The sequence below is a fragment of the Geospiza fortis genome, unplaced genomic scaffold (genome assembly GCF_000277835.1).
Source record: "Geospiza fortis unplaced genomic scaffold, GeoFor_1.0 scaffold112, whole genome shotgun sequence".
NCBI classification, from domain to species: Eukaryota; Metazoa; Chordata; class Aves; order Passeriformes; family Thraupidae; genus Geospiza; species Geospiza fortis.
This window is the reverse complement of record NW_005054298.1, coordinates 11607027-11630689: the sequence shown is the minus strand read 5'-3', so window position 1 is coordinate 11630689 and position 23663 is coordinate 11607027. Positions and strand designations below refer to the sequence as shown.

Here is a 23663-nt window from a genome sequence, read left to right as displayed (position 1 = left end):
TGCACAGAGAGCTCACTGCTTTGGGAGCAGCTCTGAAGTGCCTTGGCACACCAGCCTAGTGCCACCAGCTCCCCTTCCAGGAACTCCCACACACAAGGAAACCTTCCCACAGTGTGCAACCCACAGCCCCACTGGCCCAGAGGGTGACACCAGGCTGCAGCCCACAGTGCTCAGGAAGCTCTGAGCAATGGGGGAATAAACTCTTCCTGCCCTCAGAGCTCTGGGCTTGCCTGGGAGCTGCGGTCACTCCTTTCCATGTGTTGAGCAGTTCTGGTTTCAGCCAGAGAAGAGTACTATCACATACACAAGTACCCCATTTGCAGCTTGCACTTTCCCTGTGCTTTGGTCTTTACAACTGTCACATGTGGCATTTGGGACTGAGCTTTGTAATGGAGAAGTTCTGCAGGCTACACATTTGCACAAAACTTCTGCTGTGCTGTTGTCTCAGTACTGGCAGATGTGAACACTGTGCAGGTTACAGCTCCCCACTCAACTGGAAGGCTGAAAGCCCTGGGAGGACAAAGAGCCTAAGAAAATTAAGCTGCCCAAATACAGCATAATTGTTTAGATTCTGAAGAAAAGAAAGAAAACCATACTCCACAACCCCAAAAAATTCAGATAATCTTGCCTTCATTTTCCAAATGTCACAGCTCATTTCTAATTAACTTTACTGACCTTTCTGGCAAAGCATTACTGGCAGTACCACTAAAGTTTTACTCATTTTTCCCATCACAGCCAGCAGCATGGTGAGTGATATAATGGGGATCCTGCAGCCACACTTGATCAGGACCTGTGCTGCAATCCTGCTGCATCCACTGCAGCAAGAGCACGCACTGCTGTGTGGCACTGCTTACAGGCTGCCAGCTCCTGGAACCTGGTCAGCCCTATTCCCCTGTCACAATTCCCAAAGCCTTGCCTCAGCTCATTATTACAAAAATAAAGGGCAATTTGGGGGTTATTTTTCCTCCCACTCCATCTAATGAGCTGGGATACATAAGCAAGTGAAACCTCCCTGGGTAACCTTGAAAACATTTACTTGAAAACAAGTTCTTAATGAACTTGCACCTCAGTTGTTTTAATTGATCACTTCAGAGAAATAAAGAGTGAGCAGACTGCTACTTTACGTCACTTGCAGGTTTGTTATTGGCATGAGGGCTTATCTGATAGCAATGTTGTTTTGGTTTTTTTTTTCAGTGAGAATCATTAGTTCTTTCTAAGAGGCCAGACTTTCCTTCTTTCATGTTCTATTCTTCAAGTCTCCTGCTTAGGGACTCTGTACTGGGTTTCAAAACCAGAAGAAAAATCAATATCAATTACACCAAAGCATTATTAAGAAAACAGTTTCCTTTGTGATTGGTAATAATTTTAATTATGAAAGCAATGATTTTATTACCCTCAGTAAGGCCTTTAATCCCTAAAGTGTGCTGAGATAAACTTTCAGTAGACTGCATTGCTGTAACGTTTGACTGAAAGACTCTCTCAGTGCAAATGGAGAAAAAACACACTGAAAAACTAAGCTCAGGGGACAAGGTCTGAGTGCCAAAGTTGTTGGTGGTGATGCTGATTTACAACACCTGGAGATCTTTTCTATCATGTTCCCTATTTTTGAACATCTGGAAAAATGTTCTGTAAATTAGATTGGAGCCTGAGTTTCCCCTAGTTGGCACCGAGCAAGAGGTAAGAAATTTCATTATTTTGAAATCAGAAAAGCTGATGACTCAGTTATTTGGCTTTTCTCAACTCCATCTTAAAAGCAGTTACAGTTTTGGCCCCTAATAGTTCACCCTAAAGCTGTTGCAGAATCCCACTGTTCCAAGTGCTGACCCTACTAAATGTGCTCATGATTTGGTAGAGCAGTGCCAGGGGACAGGTATCACTCTCTCCACCCTGCTTTGTGAAATGCAAAGAAAGGAATTTCCTTTGGAAGATGCGAGGAGAGAGGAGGCACCTGCCACTGCTGAGCTGTCTGCTTTTTTCCCTTGGGTGTGTCGGAAAATGATCCTTTCCAGAGAAATGAATTCAAAGTGCAAAGGGGGAACTTGTGGTCTCTGAAGCAGTGAACCGTGCCAGCTCAACACACCCAGACAGGGCGATGGCTCTGTGCAAGCACAACCCTGAGCCTTGTGGGCAAGGAAGACTTGGCAGACAAGCACAAGGGGATAAAAATGAACAGGAGGAATTTGCACACATTTGCGTCGATGGCCAACAGATGAGGAGCTGCCTTGCGTACAGATATGATGATATTTAGGGCTTTAAGGTTCTTTTTAAACAGCTATCATCCATAAGCACTGAACTGCTGGAGTGATATAAACTGCACTCTGCCACACCTTGGCAGAGGAGCACAGCAGGCTCAGGTTTATTGGCAGGCAGGACATTTCCTCTGCTGAGCTGCTCTGGCTCCCTAGATCAGCATGCTCTGCAACATGCTCAGATGTGAAGGGAACTGGGTCAAGCTGCTGGTTGTGAGAGTCACAGAATCACAGAATTACTAAGATTGAAAAAACCTCTGAGACTGAGTCCAACCCAGCACCCTCATGTTCATGACTAGACCATATCCCCAGGTATCACTTCCATACACCTTTGGAACACTCCCAGGGATGATGATTCCACCCCTTCTCAGGGCAGAATATTTCAATGTGTGAACACTCTTTAAGTAAGGAAGATTTTACTGCTATACAATCTAAACCTCCTCTGCCACAACTTGGGGTCATTTCCTCTCATCCTGTCATTTGCTAGCTGGGAGAAGAAACAGATGCCCACCTCACAAAACTTCCTTGTATACTGGAGGTCTTTCACTCCTGGTGGGAATACAATAATTTTCACCTGTTCATCTCTATGTGGAGAGCTGTAATTCAAGCAAGTGGTGTCTGGATAGAAGGACAACTCAAGGCTGGAATCCCCACAGTCATGCTCAATCCAATGCAGGGATGGTACACAGTGATGCCATTAAAATCATATTGGAGATGAGAACACAGCTGCTCCCTGAATATTTGACTAGAACCCAGGCTATGACTTCTCATTTATTCAAAGTCTGCCATACTTTTCAGTACAAACATAATGCAATGCCTATTTGCAGAGAGATTTGCCAGTTTCTGATGCTGGCATTTATGGGGTTACACTGACATAGTTTATGCTGCTAAAGTATGAAGGAAGGAAATATTCCTCTAGGAAGGAAATATTAAATAATGATCTTTGCTGGAAAAAAACAGCTCATAGGGTGGTTGCTTTCCATCATATTCACTTTATAGCAATTCATACCTCAACTCACAAGTTAAAACCTAAAGGGCTTCACGCACCTCATAATCAATATCCAAGTGATCTGAATCCCCCTTTGTTCGGAAGTGCTGGGTGTGCTTGTCCACTGTGAAGTTCACTTGCTTGTTGAAGCGTTCTATGAGAACTGAGTGCCAGTGCTGGTCATCCAGGAGGCTGCCCAAGGTAACAGAGGTGTGGCTGTTACTGAAGTGCAGGTTGGAGTCCCCTGGAGTGGCACAGAGAGGCACAAGACACCAGAGTTACCTCCAGACTCTTAACTGGACCATGGGGACTCAAGGAAAGCACAGAGCAGAGCTCCAGGATGCAAGCCAGAGCTCTTGGAAACAAATCCTTCTCAAAGACTGCCTTAGACTCCTTGGGTCCCATTCACATACATGTGTGTATACCCCCCCACCACACACACATTCTTTCCTTGTGAAATCCTTGTGATGAACCAGGAGGTGTTACAGATGCTGCACTCACACATTGCAGCAGGCAGGATGTTATTACTTTGTCTGTATCCTTGATTCTGCCAGGCTTTTTTGGTCCTGGTGGCTTAAGAGCTTCCTTTGGGTAACACCAAATTTTCTGTCTAATCACATCACCAGACCACTCCTGACACTTCAGTGTCAACTCCATGCTTTCTGAATTTTAAGAAGAAAATTGTTTAAAAAAAAAAAGGTACTAGTCAGTGAAGCAATAAGAGTGTTTTGATCAGCTCATAAATATTCTTAAACCTGGCCTAGCTCTCCAAAAGTATAGATCAAAAATCATAAAAATATTTAGGCTGGTAATTTTAACCCAGTAATTTCAAGCACTCTTCTGTTTTCCAGCTGGCTACATGTCTGAACACTTCAGAGCCTCACTGAAAGGGAGTGTGTATCCTCTTTTACATTCCCGCAGAATGGAGAGAACACATGCTCCAGAACTGCCAGGCAAGATGCAAGCAGATTCAAGAGAAGTAATTAAAACCCTTGTCATGACATATGAGTGCAAAAAAGAGGACCTGAAATGGCTAAAATTTTGTACACTTGGGGCTACAGCTGAAGAAAAAACCCAACTCATCTCAGAATACACATTCACAACAGTATCTCCTCTGGAAGAAGTAACACAATATAATTAACTGCAGTATATCCTTATCCTAGCACAAAAAAATTGTGAGAGGACAATTCAATGGGGTAGATTCCCCCATTCAGAGCTTCAGGATGTAGTTTTTTGGTTCAAGTAACACCCAAATTCCAAATCAGAAAATTATGCATTATCATTTCCAAACTTTGCTGAAAAAGAAAGAAGGAAAGAAAGAAAGCACAACCTGGGGACTCAACAATTAATGAGCTTATGTAAAAATGAAGTCCAACAGCTGTGGAAAATAGTTACTGATTTTTAAAACAAACATAATTAAGCACAAGGGGAAAAATGCCCAACTTAAACCCCTCAGTATGAGAAACATGAGCCAGCAGAGACTGCTGAGGCCAGTACCATGGGACACCCACAGATGAAGCCAGTGAAGATTTTGCAATAAGGCTGGGAGAGGGGGGGTATGATCATTCCTACTGGAGTAGCCTCTACCATTATCAAAGTGCTTCAGTGTATCCATCAGGGAAAAAAACAAGCATCCTTCTATGGGAAAAAAATAAGCCAGCCTTTCCTCTGATGCTCTGATCCAACATGATTGTACAGTGATAGCCTTACAGATATTGAAGAAGGAATATTCAGAGTTTTCAGGAAGGAAACATACAGCAGTGTGAACAATGTTTTGACCAGAATGTTATCATTGAAATTCTGTATTCTCAGCTCAGCTCTGAATCACTGAGTGAATGGAAAAAAATTAGACACAAGCCAAAAATAAGCCTTTCCTGCAGTCCAAAGATCACTTCCTGAGAACGCTGTTCTTAAAAATAATATAAAAATCCCACACACATGCAAAAAAAAAAAAAAAGGAAAAAGAAAAATGAGCTATGTGAAGAATAAGAAGTAGCCATTGAGCAGTTCTGCCTTGCTCAACACTAGTTAGAGAAGCCAAGGTCTCTTAGCACAGCCACCATGTCCTGCATGACATCAGCACACAGAATGTTCTGTTGATATCAGCTGGAATTTGCAGATACTGTCTAATAAAAATAATAGATTTATATGCAAAACCATAATCCTAATTACCCTTACCCAGGTTGAGGTGCAAGGAGAGCTTCCCCTTCTGCAGTTCCAAGGTTATGTAGTCTCCACGCTGTCCTTCTCCATGGAATAAGACTCCATCCCCCTGCATGCTCTTGAACTTCAAGGACACTACATCTTTGAATGTGCTCATAAGCTTCTGATTGAACCTGTAGAGAAGTGAACTTCTGCCATCAAAGTCTGCAATATCTGACTCTGGAAGAAAGAAAATGGCAAAATAGCAAGGAGGGGCAGCATCAGAAGAGGGATTGTATTTTTTTCAGGATCTTTTCAAATACAGTTTGGAGTCAGGTATTGTTCTGAGTGTACATCCACAGGATGTACAGGTCATTTGGGCAGCCACATTTCACCCATTTCCAATCCTCTCCCTCTGCTGGAGAAAGGGAACACGAGGATAAAACCAGAACCCTCTGCACTTGCCTTCCTCACACAACACTTCTCTCTCATTTAACTTTTGAGAACAGAACAGGTGCCTCCCATCATATTCATATCTCCAGAACATCCCTTGCCACATTTGCTGTTCCTCTCAAATGCATTCAGGATGTTATTCATTACTTTGAACACTTCAGTACTCACTCCACTTTTGTAGCTTCACAGGAGTCTGTTGAGCTGTTCCTGCATGTCAGCCATGCCTGCATCCACCTCTGCATTCTGATAAGGTTCCCCTCAGCCTCCGAGGGCTGGCTGCTTGCTTGTGATGGGCATTTAGCAGCCATGTTTCTGCATGCAAATTGACTAGGCTGGCAGGGATAGTCAAATATCAATTCAAAAAGCTTTTGAAGAAATTTCATGGGAACTGGGCATCTAAACTGATTATACACCTTTGAAAATCCTATTAGAAACATATTTTCCCCTTCAGCCAGCCTCTAAAATCCCAATCATTCTGGTAGGAAACAAGTTTTCTGTTCCTCACTTGCAATTAATATTTTCTTTGGCAGCAGCAGCAGCCTTAAGTACTCTCTCTGTTTTATAAACTTGTCTTTTAAGTAAAAAATATTTTTAAACAACATTTTTAACGGATCCCTAACCAGAATATTTCAGGTAGCTTTAAATACTTTTAACTAATATGTTGTACACAAACATCTGACTGACATACATTACTTCAATTCCAATTTCTATCCAACTGCAATTTGACACAATTTATGTATAAAGTATCAATTTTGTCAATTGGTATTTTCTGTTGTTTAGAAAAAACATTAAAAATTAAGAATACCAGACAATGAAGAATTTGAACAGAGGTTTACTAAACTACACAACTACTGAGGCACAGGCACAAAACCAAGTAACACCTTCCTAGCACCCAAGAAGAAAGAACGTAGACTCTCTCTTTGCAAACCATACATTTCAATGATAAACCAAAGCTATCAGTTTTCTATTTTCTACTGAAAAATAACTGAGAGGTTCATATAGTCAAGACTTCCAGTCAGCAAATGTATAGTGATTCAAGTCAGTAATTTAAGTCACCTAAACTCCATTGAGAGCTCTTTTATCCTTTTAAGCATTTACACTAGTTTCATCTGCTCCTTTTTAAAAACCAAAAATAATAAGAGCTGGGGGAGAAGGTTTTAACCTTTCTTTTCTCTCTCTTTTTTTTTTTTTTAGTGAAAAAATTAAAGAGGTCTGCAATTAACAACTATTAAAAGCTCAGAAAATAAAACAGCTGTTAACGATTTGTTACCATGGAAACTATCATGAAAATTTCTGCCTATCAGTATGACAGTTTCTACAGGAGTTTGATGGCACACTTACAAACTTGCAGGGAGCACAACATTTCAATTTGATGCAAAATTCTGTAACTCCATAGCCAACTTAATGCCAAATCACAAGGCAACTGATTTTTTTATGAGACTAAAACTACAAAGAAACTCAGTCCTGGGAAAATTCACTCTTGAATAAACTAAGACCAACTTCTTATCTGTGATGTCAGAATTATAACAGGCTGTTTCCCTGCATTTGTGGAACAGTTGCTAGTTTAGAAATTATCACAAATACGAAAGTATTCCTGCCATCTGTTTTTAACTTCTGAATTAGGTGTTATGAAACAGCTTCTTCAGAATTGCTGACTTCTCTCTATTGACACCTTGACTGCCAGTTTCTATAAAGGGAGTTAAATTGGTAGTTTAGTTCTTGTGAATTTCCCCTAACTACATTAAATACTACAATTTGGTTAAAGTAAATCACAAGTGTCTTATAAAAATGGTTTCACTTCAACACAGGCAGCAAATAGGAAATAGCTTATAAAGAATTTACAGTCTTTGATTTCCAGAGCATTTTGCAACTAAAGTTGATTTTTCTCCTAGCTCTTAAAACCAAAGGTACTGCAGAAGCAAGGATACTGATTCAATGCTGCTCAAAAAGTGGCCCTTTTTAAATCTTATTCCTAAGATCCAAGGCTCCAGCCAGTCTAAATTCACACTTCAGTTCTTGTTCTTAACTCTCCATTAAGCCACAGCATTACATGATTTCTTGAAGAGCTCTACTGCTGACATTTACAGAGCATATCACAAAGGAAAACTTGTTTCTGAAAAGCTCTGCTCCACTAATTATCAGTTGTGAGCACATTGGCCAATAAATAGCCCTGAATGAAACGAGAATATGTCAAATAGATGCTAACACTGGCAGCCAAAAGTCATTAGTGGCAGTTTGCATGACAACAAATCGTTGGTTCCTGTTAAAAACAGCCACTCCAGAAAACCTGCTTGGTGTTTGCTTAGTGCTTATGTAGTCCATGTATGTCCATAACCCTCTTCCAGCAAGAGAACGAGGATCCAAAATGTTTCAAGTCTCAGAAAATCTGTAGTAATAACAGACTAAAACACAACATGTGATTTCATCCTGCACTGCCTGCTGGTGTTCTTACACTCCCTGAAGACAGACTTTACTCATTCTGGGCTCTTCTCTACACTGTCCTCATCAACAAGGCTGTTGACAGGCTGGCAGCAGTATGAGAGCACAGAGCCTGCTCATGCAGCAATCTGCTCCCAGCAGCAGAGAGGATACACAGCCATACTCAAGAAGAAAGTCCTTCCTCCTAGTGACTTTGGGAAACGTGAACACTTAGCAAAGATATTCTAAACCAAGAATAACTCTAGGAACAGTTGCCATGTGAGACAAGAACTTTCAGTCTTGAGCTTGCACCAATGAACGGAATCTTTAACTCCTGGCAGAAGGGAAGAGGACAGCTCCTGGTCTGAACAGATGTGTCCCCTGGCCACTCACAGCTCACTGCCCGGAATGACTCCAAAGCCATGCCCACCTCTCTCTCAGACATTTAACCCAAGGGATGCATGTGGATGACTACTTTGGAGGTGACTGTTCTGCCATGAAGCTTTATCCCTGTCAAAAATCATTTGGGTAAGCAATCATGTAGGTATTTAATTTGGGCATTTGATTACAAACATGACTGGTCAAGGACCATCAGACATTAAGCAGTTCTCTGCAATGAGTTATTTTCTATCTCATAGGAAGACAAAGGATAGGATGAAGGAAGGTGGGGGAAAAGAAAGAAAAAAAAAAAGAAAGAGAAAAAAAGAGAGAAAAAGAATCCTGCAAAAATATAATTTAATAAAAAGGCACAATATCAGATCATATTCCCCAAAGCAATGACAGCAAAATATGAGAAATCAGAGTCCTGAACTGCAAATGAAGAATTCTGCTCTCACAAGACACCCTGTCTCACACCCTATCATTGTTTCTCCTGTGGTATCCCAGCCTGTTAACTGCACATACACCCAATTCTGCTGATGCACCTTTGGCTGTTAACCAGTTATAGAATATGATCAGCATCTTCAATGCACCTATAAATCTTATCCTATAAAAGCAATTGTGCCAGTAATTTTCTTTTTTCTTGTGCTAAGCTAACAAGACTTTTCCCAAGTATAAAGATACACTTGTCGCCCCTTGCCACCTCCAACATCAAAAGCAACTGGTTTGCCATTTGTCTGAGCATGTCCTCTGCTGCAGCTCTGCTTATCTGTTACAAATACACTGCTCGAGCCACTGCTGCAAAGGAATAGCAAGGGTTACACGTATTTCTCCATGGAACTTTCCATAGAACTCATCATCAATCCTTTTCTTAACAGGAAACATTAATGTATGTTTTCAGATCATCATCTCCTTCCTATTTTCAAGATCCTATTTTGAGGATACCAGATGAGATATTTACAGGAATTTTAAAAAATGTAATCAATTTCATTTAAACATATACTTTCTGAAGAAAGCAAACATTTACCAGGCTATCTGTGAATTACAGCTTATATGATGGCCTTGGAGTCCTTTATTCACAGGAAATTCAATAGGTATGGGATAGGATCAGGTACACTCATAATCTGAAATAGCTTTTCTGTTCAAAACATTTTTTTATTTTTCCAAAGAAACAATGTCAACTGGCATCCAAATAGAGGGTGAAAAGAAAAAGAGAAGATGATAAAAAAAAAAAGACAAAAAATGAAAGCTCTTTTGTTTGACAGGGAGGCTTGAGGAATAAATTCATAGTAAATTATTTCTAGCAGAAGCAATGAACAACAGCAAGTGCCATTCAGCAGCAGCACAGTACCATCACAGGCTAAGTTACTCAGTTTGGCATCCAGTGCACTCAGCAGAATTCCTCAGTATGTTTTGCTGCTGTGTCCTGGCAGAGTGTCACCTGGCAGGTGACCTACAAGACCTGATGCTTGCCATGTGCCCCCTACTAAACAGCCATCAATGAAAGCTGCACTTGCAAAAGTTAGAACAGGATTGTGCTCCTGGGGCCTCTCGAGCAGAGAATATTGCATAGGAGGGTCATACACCAAAAATGAGATAACAGAGCCTTCTGCTGCCAAAGGCTATCACATTCACCTAAACAGGCAGCAGGGAAGCCATACATGCCTCTTACAGATGGATTTGTGTCAGCTGATGTTGTTTCTTCTCTCAGCATCCCACCCCTTCTTTCATGCACATAGAGACACATGCATGAAAATGGTGCACATTCAATACACTTGTTCTTCTATTTCAGTTTCCTTCCTGGCTTGTTCAACAGCCTGTTTCTAGAAACTTAAGCTTTGCAATTTTAAATTTTTTCCCAGATTATTAATATTTCTTATGCTACAGCTGAACACGGTGGATGAGTCTGTGCTATCAACTTTACAAAATGCATTTATGTAGTTGTACACCAGCTCAGGATCTGCAGCAGATATTCCGTCAGTATACCACTAAAGATGACATTTTAAAAATGATCAAACATCTTTTGTACAGTGCTGGTGTGTCTGGGTTAGGAGTAGCCAAGCCAGTAAAACTATATAAGCACAACTTGTAGACAGGTATTGCTTGGCATATGCAATTTGCCAGAGAGAAATGTGAATGGCACATTTATATAAATGGAATGAATATTTCAACACCCTGTAAAAGTTTTATGAATCCCTTTATTTCTTTTCTGGCTCGCTTTAATCTCATACCTTAATTCTGCACAAGCGCTTTTATTTCCTACAACTACAGGGTACAGGACAAAGATGAAGACTTAGATGATAAGACAAGGCAACTCAGCCTGCAAGTGATTCTGAAATCTTTGTATCATAGAAAACACAACCACAGTCTGACATGAAAGTAGTGTTCATGTAGTACATCACATGGACTACCACCAAAAAAAGAAAAACCAGCCACAAAAGTTTCAATCTTCCCAAAGTTCAAGTTTTATTTGTCACGCAACTGTTTGGACTATACTCTTCACTGCAAGAGGTCTGGAAGAAGAAAGCTCTTGAAAACAGATTAGGTGGCTATTTCAGAATTATGTCACCTGTGTCACCAAAGGCAGTTGATTCTGAATTTCAGATTTTAGTTTACATGTTCACTAATATACCTGGAAAAGGTCTCTTGCCCTAATGACTGTACATCCAGACCAGGTGGTTGTTGGTCAGTCAACAGTGCCTGTACAAGTGGACAAACAGCATCTAGAAGAAGCTGAATGGATGTAATAGACCTACACAGAGACCATAAGAATCTTCCTGTGCAACCACGTGAAGCAGTCCTAAGATCCACGGGCAGTGACAAGGCCCCAGAAAGTCCTGAAATTGTGTCTTTGTTCAGTGGGAACATGTGACTCAAAAAGTTTAATAAACTTCTCTTTCATTTAGCTTAGATGAATTTAGGTTGTCTCCCAAATAGTTTTCATGCTTATTCTGCTACAGCCCATTATCTGTGCTTGGAAGGAACAGATAAGGACCTAAGTTAAATGGGGAAATGTACCAGTACAGCGGTGTCACATGATGGTCACTTGTGCCACACCACCCCAAATTTATCAGTAGAATGTTGTTAATCCCCTGAACTCTACACAACAAAATCTCCCCCATTTCCAGCAGCATCTCGAGTCACACAAATGAACACAAAGTCACCTGAGAAATAAATATTGGACTTGTATTTCCTCATGAGCGGACTTCCATTTTCTGCAATGGAGCACTGTCAGTCCTTTTGTCTTACATTCAGTCTGCCACAGTCACAGGTCATACATCTGCAGCACTACGACAAGATTTGTCACCAAAACACCCCAAACCAGCAACATTTACCAGCTGCTCCAAAGCCCAAAATGCTACAGACCATATCATCAAAGACCATCACGTGTTAAGAGTGGCCAAAAAAGCTGTCGTGTAAAGGCAATTAAATCAGCAGACAGCACTCTGAAGCTATAAAGTCATCAGCTCCAAATACAACCAGAGCTGCAGAATCCACAGCACTTCACAACTAGGTAACTGGCCTTAAACTCACAAATGAACTGTTAAGGCAAATATAGCCCTATCGAGCTCCCAATTAGCCTTGTGACCTTCAGTGGGCAGGAGGTTTTGCAGCATGTGACTGCTTGGCTCTCCCAGAAGCAGCAAATTGCTCTGTGGTGGGCTCAGCCCTGAGGAGGCTTCACCAGCTGAGTGAGACAGGCACCACATCCCTGAGCAGAAAGGCAAGAACAGCGACTGGAAAAAATAAACAATGGCAAAGTGTTTCATGTTACATTTTAACTCATAAAACTTTTACCGCGCTCTTCCCACAGCACCACCAGAACCAAGTAAAAGCTCTTTTACAAAATGTGGGTTAAGATGTAGCCACTTACTGTAAGAGCAGCCGAAGACCTCAACTCTCAGTCCTATCCGCCCACCAACGTTCCACCTCAGGGGGATGAAGCGCAAGAATCGAGCTTTCACCGAGTGCAGCAGTTTGTGGTGAACCACACTGTCAGCATTGCTGTTCCCTGTGAAAACCTGGAAGGACAAAAAAGCCTAGGTGAGGCATTAAGCAACAAGAGGCGAATGCAGCACTCTGAACAAAGGCTGTGAACTGTCACCCCTCTTCACGATTCTTAGTCTCAAAAATTACGTAAAATTATTTGAATTGATTGTCAAGTTTTCTGCTAACTGCTGCATCTCTTATGAAGGGAAACAAGGGAGACAGCAGCACCGCAGCAGAGTGGGGATGTATACACAGAGTTACAAAAGCAGCTTGTAGATAGGGATGATACTGAAGATGCTGCACAATTTCTCCTAAGCCAGACTATTCCCATGCATTGTAATACTCCATCAACCCCTAAAATAGTGAGAGTCCTGTCAGCACAGTGAAAGATCGGGCTTGATTTAGCCTTTGGTGCACTCATGGAAGCACTAAATGATAGACACAAGCCACTAAAGTTCTTGAGAGTCTGGGAAGAACAGGACTTTGAGATACCAACAGAAAGCTCAAGCAAGGAACAGGCAGAGATAAAAGCCTAAGTACACCGGAGAATCAGCATTTTGACTGTGTTTGCACCCAAGAGAGTTAAAGCATGCAAACATAATAATTTAATTTCTTTCCTTACCTATTTAATTAATTGCCTGCAACAGCAAGCCAAAATTAATGGCCCTAGTCACAATTATAACTTAGCAAGAGGAAATTCTCTCATGGATGAAGAATGACCGAGGGATTTCAAAGACAAACCTTCAGAAAAACTTCAAGGCTGTATTCCTGCCTGAAGCATTTTCAATTCATCTTTACACCCTTATCTGTAATATTGGCCCAGGAATATCACAGACTTCCTGCAATCCTCAGAACATTTCAGTAATTCAGCTAGGATTGAAATTTGAAGCTAACAGTTTTGTAAAACATGAAAAGCAAAGAGAGAACACACAAAAACATAATCTCACAGGGGAGCCATATTTGTAAAAGAGGTCCTGCATTTTGTAAGCATAAAATTTCATCACAAAAAGTTGTACCAGTTTAAAATGCTTCCACAGTTCAAAAATTGGCACCATTCACGTACACAATGTAATTGTGATCAAAATTGGAATAAACCCATTAAAGGAGACCTACAATTCATTTTGATGGTTCAAGGATGTGCTAAAGAGATTAGGGGCTCATCTCCACTCATTTGTTTTTCCTCAAATACAAGCATTCCAACATTTTTCCAAACGTTATTATAGATGATGTAAAACCTCAAATCCAGTGTATTCTTGTTTTACTAAACACAGCATTCAATTGATTTATTATAACTATATTAAATAAACAATATTCTGGAACATTTATAAGGCACAATCCTTTGAAACCATACCTTGTTTATTTCATTTCACCTCAAAAACTGTAACTTGGGGAAATTCTCTTCTATATAGGCCTAAATAGGCCTTATTTTCCACCCAATCATGAATGCAAAAGACCACATATATCTCCCTTCCTAAAACATTCTTTGCATTTCATTGCTGTTATTGCCTGCATCTGAAGATGAACAACGTTACTGAAATGATCTCTCACAATCCCAGTTACCTCCTTAAAAAAACACCATTCAAAACATGTGATCATGTGCTGGTTTTAGCTGAAGTGTAGTTAATTTTCCTCACAGTAGTTTGTATGGGGCTGTGTTTTGGATTTGTGCTGGAGACAGCATTGATAATACAGAGATGATTTAGTTATCGCCAAGCAGTGCTTGCACAGAGTCAGGGACTCTTCTGCTCCTCATCCCACCAGGGAGGAGCCTGGAGGGGTCACCCCAGCTGACCACAGGGATATCCCATCCCACTGGCAGCACTGTGCTCAGCACACAGAGCTGGGGGAAGGACAGAGGGATGGTTCAGAGTGATGGAATTTGCATTCCCAAGTCATAATTACATGCGATGGAGCCTGGCTGTCCTGGGAAGGGCTGAACGCCTTCCTGCCCACGGGAAGTGGAGAATTGTTCTGCTTGCAAAAGTGTGGTTGGCTTTTGCTTCACTCATTAAATTGTCTTTATCTCAACCCATGAGTTTTGTCATGTTTTATCTTCCAATCATCTCCCCCATCCCACAGAAGGAAAGTGAGCAGCTCTGTGGGGCTCAGGTAATGGTTGGGGTTAATCCATTAGAGATTGTAAAATTATTTATATTAGGAGCTTATGAGGCTGAAAAGGGGAAAAATTTGGTTATCCCAGTTGTCCTCAAAGCTTTGCTTTTCCTATACCTCTAGCTCTGAACTTTTTATGCACAAGATCTTGTTTTCTACAAGTATGATAGGACAGTTAACTAACCTCTCATAAAATAAGCTATATTATTTTTTAATGGAGATTCTTGTTGATGTTAATTCAAAGTTAACCAAATACAGCAGATATGTTTTGAGGAGTGGAACAATCAGTAGTTCTATATGTCCTGATCTTACTCATACTGCTTTTCACATAGGAGCCAATTTCAAATTCCAGCAGACAGTCTTTCCTAGATTTTTTTTCCTTATATTTCAAGTGAAAAATCTTGGTTTTTTTCAGAACAAGAAACTAATGAAACTGTCAGTAGAGACTAAGCCTCACAGTCATAGCTGTGGCAGTCCTTACATTTTTAGTAAGACACTTATGGATATATAAGATGCATAAAGGAGACTGTTGTTGTCTGTTTGCTCCAAAGTATCATGTCCTTGGAGCCCTGTGATTATGTAAATGTTTCACCTTTAATAAGATAAAAAAGAAAGAAGAAGAACAACAAAGGGGGAACAGAGGGTTTCCAGTCTTCCCAATTGCAAAGAAAAACTTAAAACGCAGTGACTAGAGTGAAAGTGAAGGTGAAAAGTAAGAGACAAAAGAAAAATTACACCTTTATACTGTGAAACAAGCTGGGGTGTCCAGCAAACTTTAGGGACTCTCTGTGCCATCAAGGAGGTTGTGGTTTTGCCAGGGAGAAGATTCACAGCTGTACCACACCCACTGCAAGCTGATCTCGCTGCCTACCCACTGGCATCGCTGCTAGGGATCTTCCCTCAACACATCAAGCAAGAGCCAGAATTATTCACATCCAGCCTCCAGATCAGTTAGTTCACTCCAAACCTGATGGGCAACTATGTAAAAACATCCCTCCCACACCGAAAGAGCCACACTGGTAAAAATAAATTATTCAGAGGTCCAATACCGCCCTTACAGCACTTTTTCTCAAGCTCCTCTAATAAGCAAAGAGCTAATGACCCTTTTAGAGAAAGGAAATCCACAGGCAAAGCTGTACCCATTGATCTGTGCCTACGAGATGGTTCTGTGTGCTGCTGGCACATCCCTGCTTGCTGCTACCGACGGGACATCACTGTGTGTGTGCCTTCAGGATTGCTTTGATTTTCCTTTCCAACTCCCACGGCTATACAGATCACCTTTTGATACTTTATGGACCACCTGTGGGCTGTAGACCATTGATTGAATAATACCAATTGCCACTGGAAAACTTAAGATCCACAGCGGACACAGAAAAAAATCCATCCATTAAAGGAGATGAAAGTAGGAGGCAGTACCAGATTTCACAGCCCTGGAGGTTCAAATATTGATTAACAGTAAACCTATTGGTGAGAATGGCAGAAGTCCTCTTGAGAAATGGCCTCTATTACAACTTGTTGTTGATAAGGATTAATTCCCAGGACCAAAATGACAAACAAGTGCAGAAAACAAAGCACTTGCATTTCCCATGCAACACAGTTGCTCTGGGAGGGAGCACAGCCCTTCAATCTGTGTCTTCTAACAAGCCCTGTAAACACAACAGACAGATGATTTACATGGGAAATTCTGCCTCTGGCATTCTATGGGGCTTATAAATCAAAGAGCTCCATTAGTGCCAAATTTTGCCACCAGCTTCTTGAAGGCAAAAGCTTTTCCCCAGTGCCAGCGGCCGCAAGGTTAACAGCTGGCCAGGGCTGCCCCTCGGACCAAGCTTGTTCCACAATGCCTGGCTGCACGGGGCTCTGCTGTGACACAGACCACGGCACCACAGTAATATTTTATGAGGCTTTTTTTATGAGCCAGCAAAGGCAGGTCCCACTGGCATGAAAAGGTGAGGGGAGAGCAGCTGCAGTGGTTTGGAGCAGGGTCCAACCAGCTCAGCGCTGCCTCTTGGGCAGCAGCTGTCAGCACGTAGGGAAGAATGGCAGAGACAAGCAGACACAGTGCTCCTCCCAATGCTCAGCTCACCTAGTTCATGGATTATAGTGAAAAGGACAAAATCGAATTCCAGTTTAAATGAAAAAGAAAATTTTCAAAAGAAGCATAAATCTTAAAATTGCTATCGTTGCCTGGAATTTGCACGGATGAGTCCCTCAGGAAAAACAATGATTCAACTAAATGGGCTATTTTCACAACTCTCCCATTCAGAGGGATCCCCAAAGCTTTTCAAGGGCAGTTCAGGAAAATGTCACACAACTGTGGTGAAATACATCAGTTGTTTGATAACCTGAAGACACATATTTGTTTCTTTACCTCATGCATTAATTCAGAGCTATGCCAGATCATACCAGTCAGACTTGATGGGCTTCAGATCATCCTTTGCTATGCCAGATCATACCAGTCAGACTTGGGCTTCAGATCATCCTTTTGCCAACCTCTTAGACTGGTCTCCACCTCCCAACAGACAAGTGGGAATTGGGTGCAAGTGTCTGCTCATGAAAGCCCAGTTAATCCAAAAGATAAGATCAGATGCAGGACTTTATTTCAGTCTCCCCCAGCACGAACTCTCTGCACACTAAATGGTAACTTATTTACAGACCTGAAGAAGGTGGTTCCCATAATGGCTCTGCTGAATACATTCTGCTCTCCACTTTGTTAGACAGTTAATGGGATGGGCTCAAAATGAGTATGCAAGCAGCAACATCTGCACAATCCTCAGCCCTGTATGGTGAGCAGGCAGACCTGAGGTTAACTGCCTTTTAGGGGAGGTATTTTAAGACATATTGAAAACTCCCATTTCTGCCCAAGTAACTCTGATGACCGGAATTGAGGGGAAAGAAATAATCAGATTATAAATGTGCAGAGGGCATACAACACAGATGTTAGCAATTTACAACATTTCAACCTTCAGTAAAAGAAATACAAGCACGGAAAAGAGCACTCCACCTTCAAATTTCACTTGTGACATCAGAGTGTGCTGTCTCCAGTGCCTGAAGAAAAAGGACAAGAGGGCACTTGATTCAAGCTATCCAGAGCTCAGTGAGGGAATCAAGGGGAGACAAAAAGCAGCTAAGATGGTCATAAATCCCAGAACTGCAGTACTTATGAGCAAAACAATGTCATTCTCCCCTTTAAACTTCCGTAGCCAGATGAGAAAGTTCACGAGCTAGGAGTGATACAGAACATCCTTCCTGGGAATAACTCCCAAGTACCTGAGGGTAACATGCACTTCAAGGAAAGAAAGAATTTTCAAGGGAGAAACAACATGAAAATCTGAAAGAGGAAGGAGAAAGCATTGTCTAACTTTTCACATTTTTCAGGCTGAAACAAACTCTGACTTTTATCTTCTCCAAAGGCAATGGGATTTCTGTTCTGCTGAAGTTTTTGTTACCTGGAATGCAACTCAGTGGGGCTATTGGGTACTAAATTCAGGTTTGGAGGAAGCCAGTGACTAAAACCAAGTTATGGTAGGGGTCCTAGGTCTCTGCTTGTATATGTGGAAAGAGACCAAGGGATACCATGACAATGACACAATGAATGCCCCATATGGAAACTCAGCACCCTCTGATTTTAATGGGATGATACAGGGTTTCTTTTCACAGAAAAATTATACTGTATCAGTGTTTGCTAGCTGCACCCTAGGCCTGGACGGGTTTGTGGCTACAAATTTCTGCAACAATGAAAATTAAAAAATACATTTAGTTTCTGCTGCAAAACAAAAGAAACTGTCAGTTCAGGCAATTGTAGAAACTTGCCCCTTTCACCTTAGCTCAGCCCTAAAACACAAAAAGATATAAAAACTAAAATATAATTTCAAAGTCTAAATGTTTCGGGTTTTTTCACATTTTACCATTTCTGCATCCTGTGAATGCCAGCGGTGAAAAATGTTGCTTTGCTTATGTAATGGAAAAAATCCTACCTAACACATCAAGCCAGAGCTGTTAATATCTTGTCACAAAGCAACACAGTGAAATTGCTTTGCTGTCATCTCCATCGCCCTGCGCCCAGACTGGGAGCTGCTAAAAGCTCCTCCTCGTTTGGAGGGTGAGTTCAGTGCAGCTGCCCAGCTCAGGAGTTCATGGCAGGACCCGGCCCCGGGGAGTTGTTCTCTTTCAGCATCTGGCCTTAAAAAATTATTTTACTGTTAGAGGGGGCCAGACCATAGGGAGAAGGAAAGGATGACAAAGAGGACTGCTCAGCTCCTCTGAAGTTCAGAGCTCTGTTTTCAATACCACAGAGCTACATTTGGTACATGGGTGGCAAACCAAAGTACATTGTTTTCCCACCTCTCTTTCTCAAAAGGCAAGCTAAATTTTCTTTCAGTATTCTTTCAAACCTTCTGCAGAAACAAAGTAAATTTACTTGGAGGAACTCATCTGCTTAGGAGAGTAAGTGGGAGATTTTCCCACTGATTTAAGCAGGTTTCAGCCTGAGCTCAAGAGAAAACAGCTGTCAGCCTCATCTAGGGGCCAAAAGCTGGAGGGTAGGTTGTGTCCACTTAGCACATCAGTCACCTCTGAGCATCTCTTTCTACTTCATGTCTCTTTCCTATAAATGCTATAGTCTTCATGACCAAAGGTAAACAGTTATTTCTGGTTAAGAGCCTTCTGAGCTGATTAGCCTGTGTCCAGACTCATGCTTCAGCTTCCAGCTCCAATACTATGACTCAAGCCAGTATCAACCCTATCCTACCTTCATAAAGAGAAGCCTCTTCTGCTTATGTTTCTTCTTTCCCAACAGCAGCTACATTTTTCTTTGTGAAACACCCATTCTTGACAAGAACTTCAGAAATAATATCCCCTGGCACACTGTCAGACAATAACCTCAGAAACAATATCCCCTGGCACACTGTCAGAGCTGCTATTAGGGAGGAGCAGGGCGGGAAAGAATAGAAGAGGCACCTGTCAAAATTATCCTCCCATAACATATTATCTGAGGAAGTGACAGCTTTCCATCTCATCCCTCTATCCCCTAATGGAAAAAAAAAATCATCTACAAAGAGGTAGTTAAACTTCCCTACACAGCAAGGATTAAAATGACTCCTGATCAAGCAGGAGTCCTACTGGGACTGCATTACACTTGTTACTTACTGAGGGGCTGACTGCTGTGCTCCAGCAATGCAGCATCCACCTGGGCTCCTGAGCATTGTTTAGACACCTCTGAGCTACTGGCAGCTTCTGTACAAGTAGGGGAGAGGAGGTGCAGTAGTGTGTCAGGGTCCATAGTAATTCATCACTTCCCTAAATGATCTGCTCAAGTGAGAAGGTTATTTGCTGCTAATCCAGCCCATTACACTGTGTTCATACCTTTCTGTCTGGTTAGCTGCTTTCCAAACACAGGAACAAATTCCGTTAACAACATCATTAACATCAGATAGATGACTGCCCAAAGTAAACTACATTTATATAAAGGATGCTGCTTATTATCCTTCTCCTGACAGCTGGTAGAACTAATCACAGTGTTTCCAATAAAACCCATCATTTTTACATCATCAAAATATTTTGCAAGCAAAAACATTAAAAAAAAATAAAGAATAGCCATTGAGACAATCTATATAATATTCTTTTCTAAATAGGTCTGTATCAAAATAAAAAACGTGTAATTGTGACGTGTAATTGAAACATGAAGTTTCTTGGGTCCCTTAAGGGCAGTGAAACACTTCTATTTAGACCAAAGAAAATGAAACAAAATATTGGAGAACTTTTTAACCCTTTGCACATTTTTTTCCCCTGTTCTGATTCACCCCAAGAAAATGCTAATTTATTTTCTTGCTTTGTTCAGCACCACATTTCTATACGGAAATGGACAGTTTGATCTTTAAACAGTTTGAATTAGTGTCAATCTGTTTCCAGAATCTGCCAAACTGTACCTTGGCAAAGTCTGAGATTCTGCATCTGCCAGAGACCTTTCCCAATAGGCAACTTGGGTACAGTGATGTCTTTTGAAGAAAAGCAAATTTACCAAATGAATAATACACAAGCTACATCACTTGACCTCAGGATGAGACAATGGTCTCTGTCTTCGTCCATTTCCTCAGACAGATGTAGCCCAAATGCCTGACCCAATCTGTAGTTGGGCAGGTTGCCCTTCTTCTTCCCAGCAATAAACCAAGTGCAATTTCCTTACTGTGCTGAGATACCCTTTGCATACATATGTGAAGTTGCATCTCACAAAACTGCATTGCATTCATGGAGGAGGGATCCCTACTTTAGATTTTAGAATCAGCTTTGTCTTTGGAGCACCTGGAGGTGAAGCTGTTATCACTGCTAATATCATCCCTGCTACATAAATAAATAAGAATAGAAGCAAGAAGCAAGCAGCAAAATTAAACCTGTAAATTACAAGTCTTAGCTTAAAGCCAGCAGCTAATTCCTGCTTCTGTTCAGCCTCCTGCACTTTATCTTAAAAGCAATCCTACATAAAGATAGTATTTTAAACTAAATCACAACAAGGATAAATATTTCCCTAGTACCTTGACTACATTAACCTTAGCCAACAGACTGAAACTGCTCTTCTGCTGCCAACACTAATCACAGATTTCAGCTGTTCTGCATAAATCTCATGGAGACCTTCATGCTTTACATTAAATTAGTGGGATTAACAATGCAGTGAATGTGTTTATGTCTGGCAGTGCTGGGGGAACTTTGGGAACCTTTCCTGTGTTTAGCTTCATCAAAGCACATTTAAATAGCTGGTGCTGTACACTCAGTATCTCTCTGGTTGCAATTTGCCAGACGGATCCAGCAAGATGACACCAGAGAGGTGGTAGCTATTCCATGCAACAGTGACCTCAGATGAATACCGTGCTTCATTATCTTATATTATTTCACTGTTATAAAGTTTCAGAGCATTTGCATTTGGATCAGTAAAGTAATATCCTATGAAAGAAGAAAAATAGGTAGGCTTGATTTTCTCCAGTGTTCTACGAAGCACCAAAATGCAGGTGCCTAGACACATTTCTTGTCACACCCTCCTCCCCCCTGCCCTATAGCAACTTTCATAAGGAAGAAAAGACAGGTTATAGTAGTAGGCAACTCCCTTCTCAGGGGAACAGAGGGTTCAATACACTAGAGAGATCCTTCTCTTATGGAAGTCTGCACCCTTCCTGGGGCCCAGATTAAGGACATCACCAGGAAAATTCCCAGTCTGGTACGGCCCTCAGACTATTACCCATTACTGCTCTTCCTTGTGGGTGGCAATGAAGCCACAATCCCACCCCTCAGAGCAGTGAAATCATGCTCGTGTACATCAGCCATAGTCTTGGCCCAGTGAATTACACAGACTTGTCCCTACCACAGGAGGGCTAAATTTAATTGACATACTTTCCTCCTACAAAACTGTTACTGTAATGCTTGCAGCATCCTACATTTGCATCTTGTCATTGCACTTTCACATTGAGGTCCATCACTGAACCACATTAACTTAATCTCGAGGACACTAAAGCAACTTAAAGAAACCACATCTCTTCCTCCCGCAATAAAGTAAGATGAGCTTTTGCAGCATCTTGGCAGGCAAATGTGCAATGTCTTCCAAATGCATGTCTACCCATTAAGTTTCGACCACACATTTCATTATGCCAACCACACCAAACAATCCTCAGCAGCAGGCTCTGAAGATCATGATGTTCTCTAAACTATAGCTGAAAAAATAAAAATTAACTTTCTGTTAGTGATCCAAGGAGGAGGCCTGAAATTCTGACTCTGAAGTGTAATTTTTTCTGGCATACAAATAACACCCGTTACTGTTGTTATGGTGGGACATACGGAGTTGTGATACACTTGGCAGGCCCAAGATCACATCAGACCATCAATAAAAACTGTTCTACTACTTTTATTTTAAAAAATAGAAAATTATGGGAATTTCTCAGTGAGTTTGAAATTTCAATGCTTGTAAAAAACAGATTTTGAAATGAGCATTATCCCCATGAGGATGAACAGAAGAGAAGGAAGTTGGAAATAATTTCTTTCAACAAGAGGAGTTTCTATGCAATAAATGTTTCTGTAAATGTGCAAACTGGGATGCATCACACTGGACTGTCCCTAGGACCTTGAATAACAGTTTCAGTTTTGTCCTTTCCCCAAGGAGGATCATCCTAGATGAACCTGTTTCTCTCTAACATCACTCTCTAACAGCAAGGTATGCAATGCTGCTCTTTCTAAGCTGGCCTTTTTCCTTTCACTTCCATACAGTTTTTCCTTAAATCACAGCTAGGCAAACACTTAAAACCTAGAAATCTTAGAAGCCTCTCCAATGGTATCAATATTTCCCATTTAAGTATGGCAAAAGTGGTGGGAGTTGGGGGTGGGGGGGGGAGTATGGGAAAAGAGGAGGGAGTTGAGGAGAGAGGAAATCAATAGCTCCTTAACAAGCCCTTCTCCTGAGGTGTGAAATCTAGCACACAGGGCTCTTTTATTCTTTTTATCTCCTGATCATAGGTGAAAGAAAGGCTCTATGAATAGGATCCATGAAAGAGCTCGTCTTTAGAACAAGAAATAAGAACACCTAACATCTTTTGCAAATATTAAGATGAAGGCATTGTGCTTAAGGTATTTTTCTTTTTATCCTGAAAGCAGTATGAGTAGCTACACCTTGAAAAGTAGCAAAGAAGGGAAGAAAGAAGCAAGTGTTTTTAGACAATGCAACCCACAGAGAGGAAAATTAACCTATTACAAGATTTCCTTTCAAACCTTTTGCACACAGTGAGGCCTGAATAATAAGCTGGGCTAGGATGTACATTCACAGTTCAGTCTTCAAAGATGTGCTTGTTCTGGCAAACAGAAGAGAACCGTGCAAATATACAGTAAAGAAAGACACTGATATACCCTCAAGTGCTTCTGCATCAATGCTACAGTCTCATGCACATTTGAACTCACCA

General features: G+C 41.3%; 1 protein-coding gene across 1 annotated transcript in view; it reads right to left on the bottom strand.

The window, feature by feature from the left end:
• The window catches only part of CNTNAP5 (contactin associated protein like 5), a 273515-nt gene that overhangs the window by 137924 nt on the left and 111928 nt on the right, over positions 1 to 23663 (bottom strand). Inside the window, exons 4-6 of the mRNA XM_031057766.1 lie at positions 12503 to 12650; positions 5416 to 5619; positions 3297 to 3481 (exon numbers count right to left, since the gene is read on the bottom strand). Of these exons, the coding sequence (XP_030913626.1) occupies positions 3297 to 3481; positions 5416 to 5619; positions 12503 to 12650 (537 nt within the window). The remainder of the gene's footprint in view (positions 1 to 3296; positions 3482 to 5415; positions 5620 to 12502; positions 12651 to 23663) is intronic.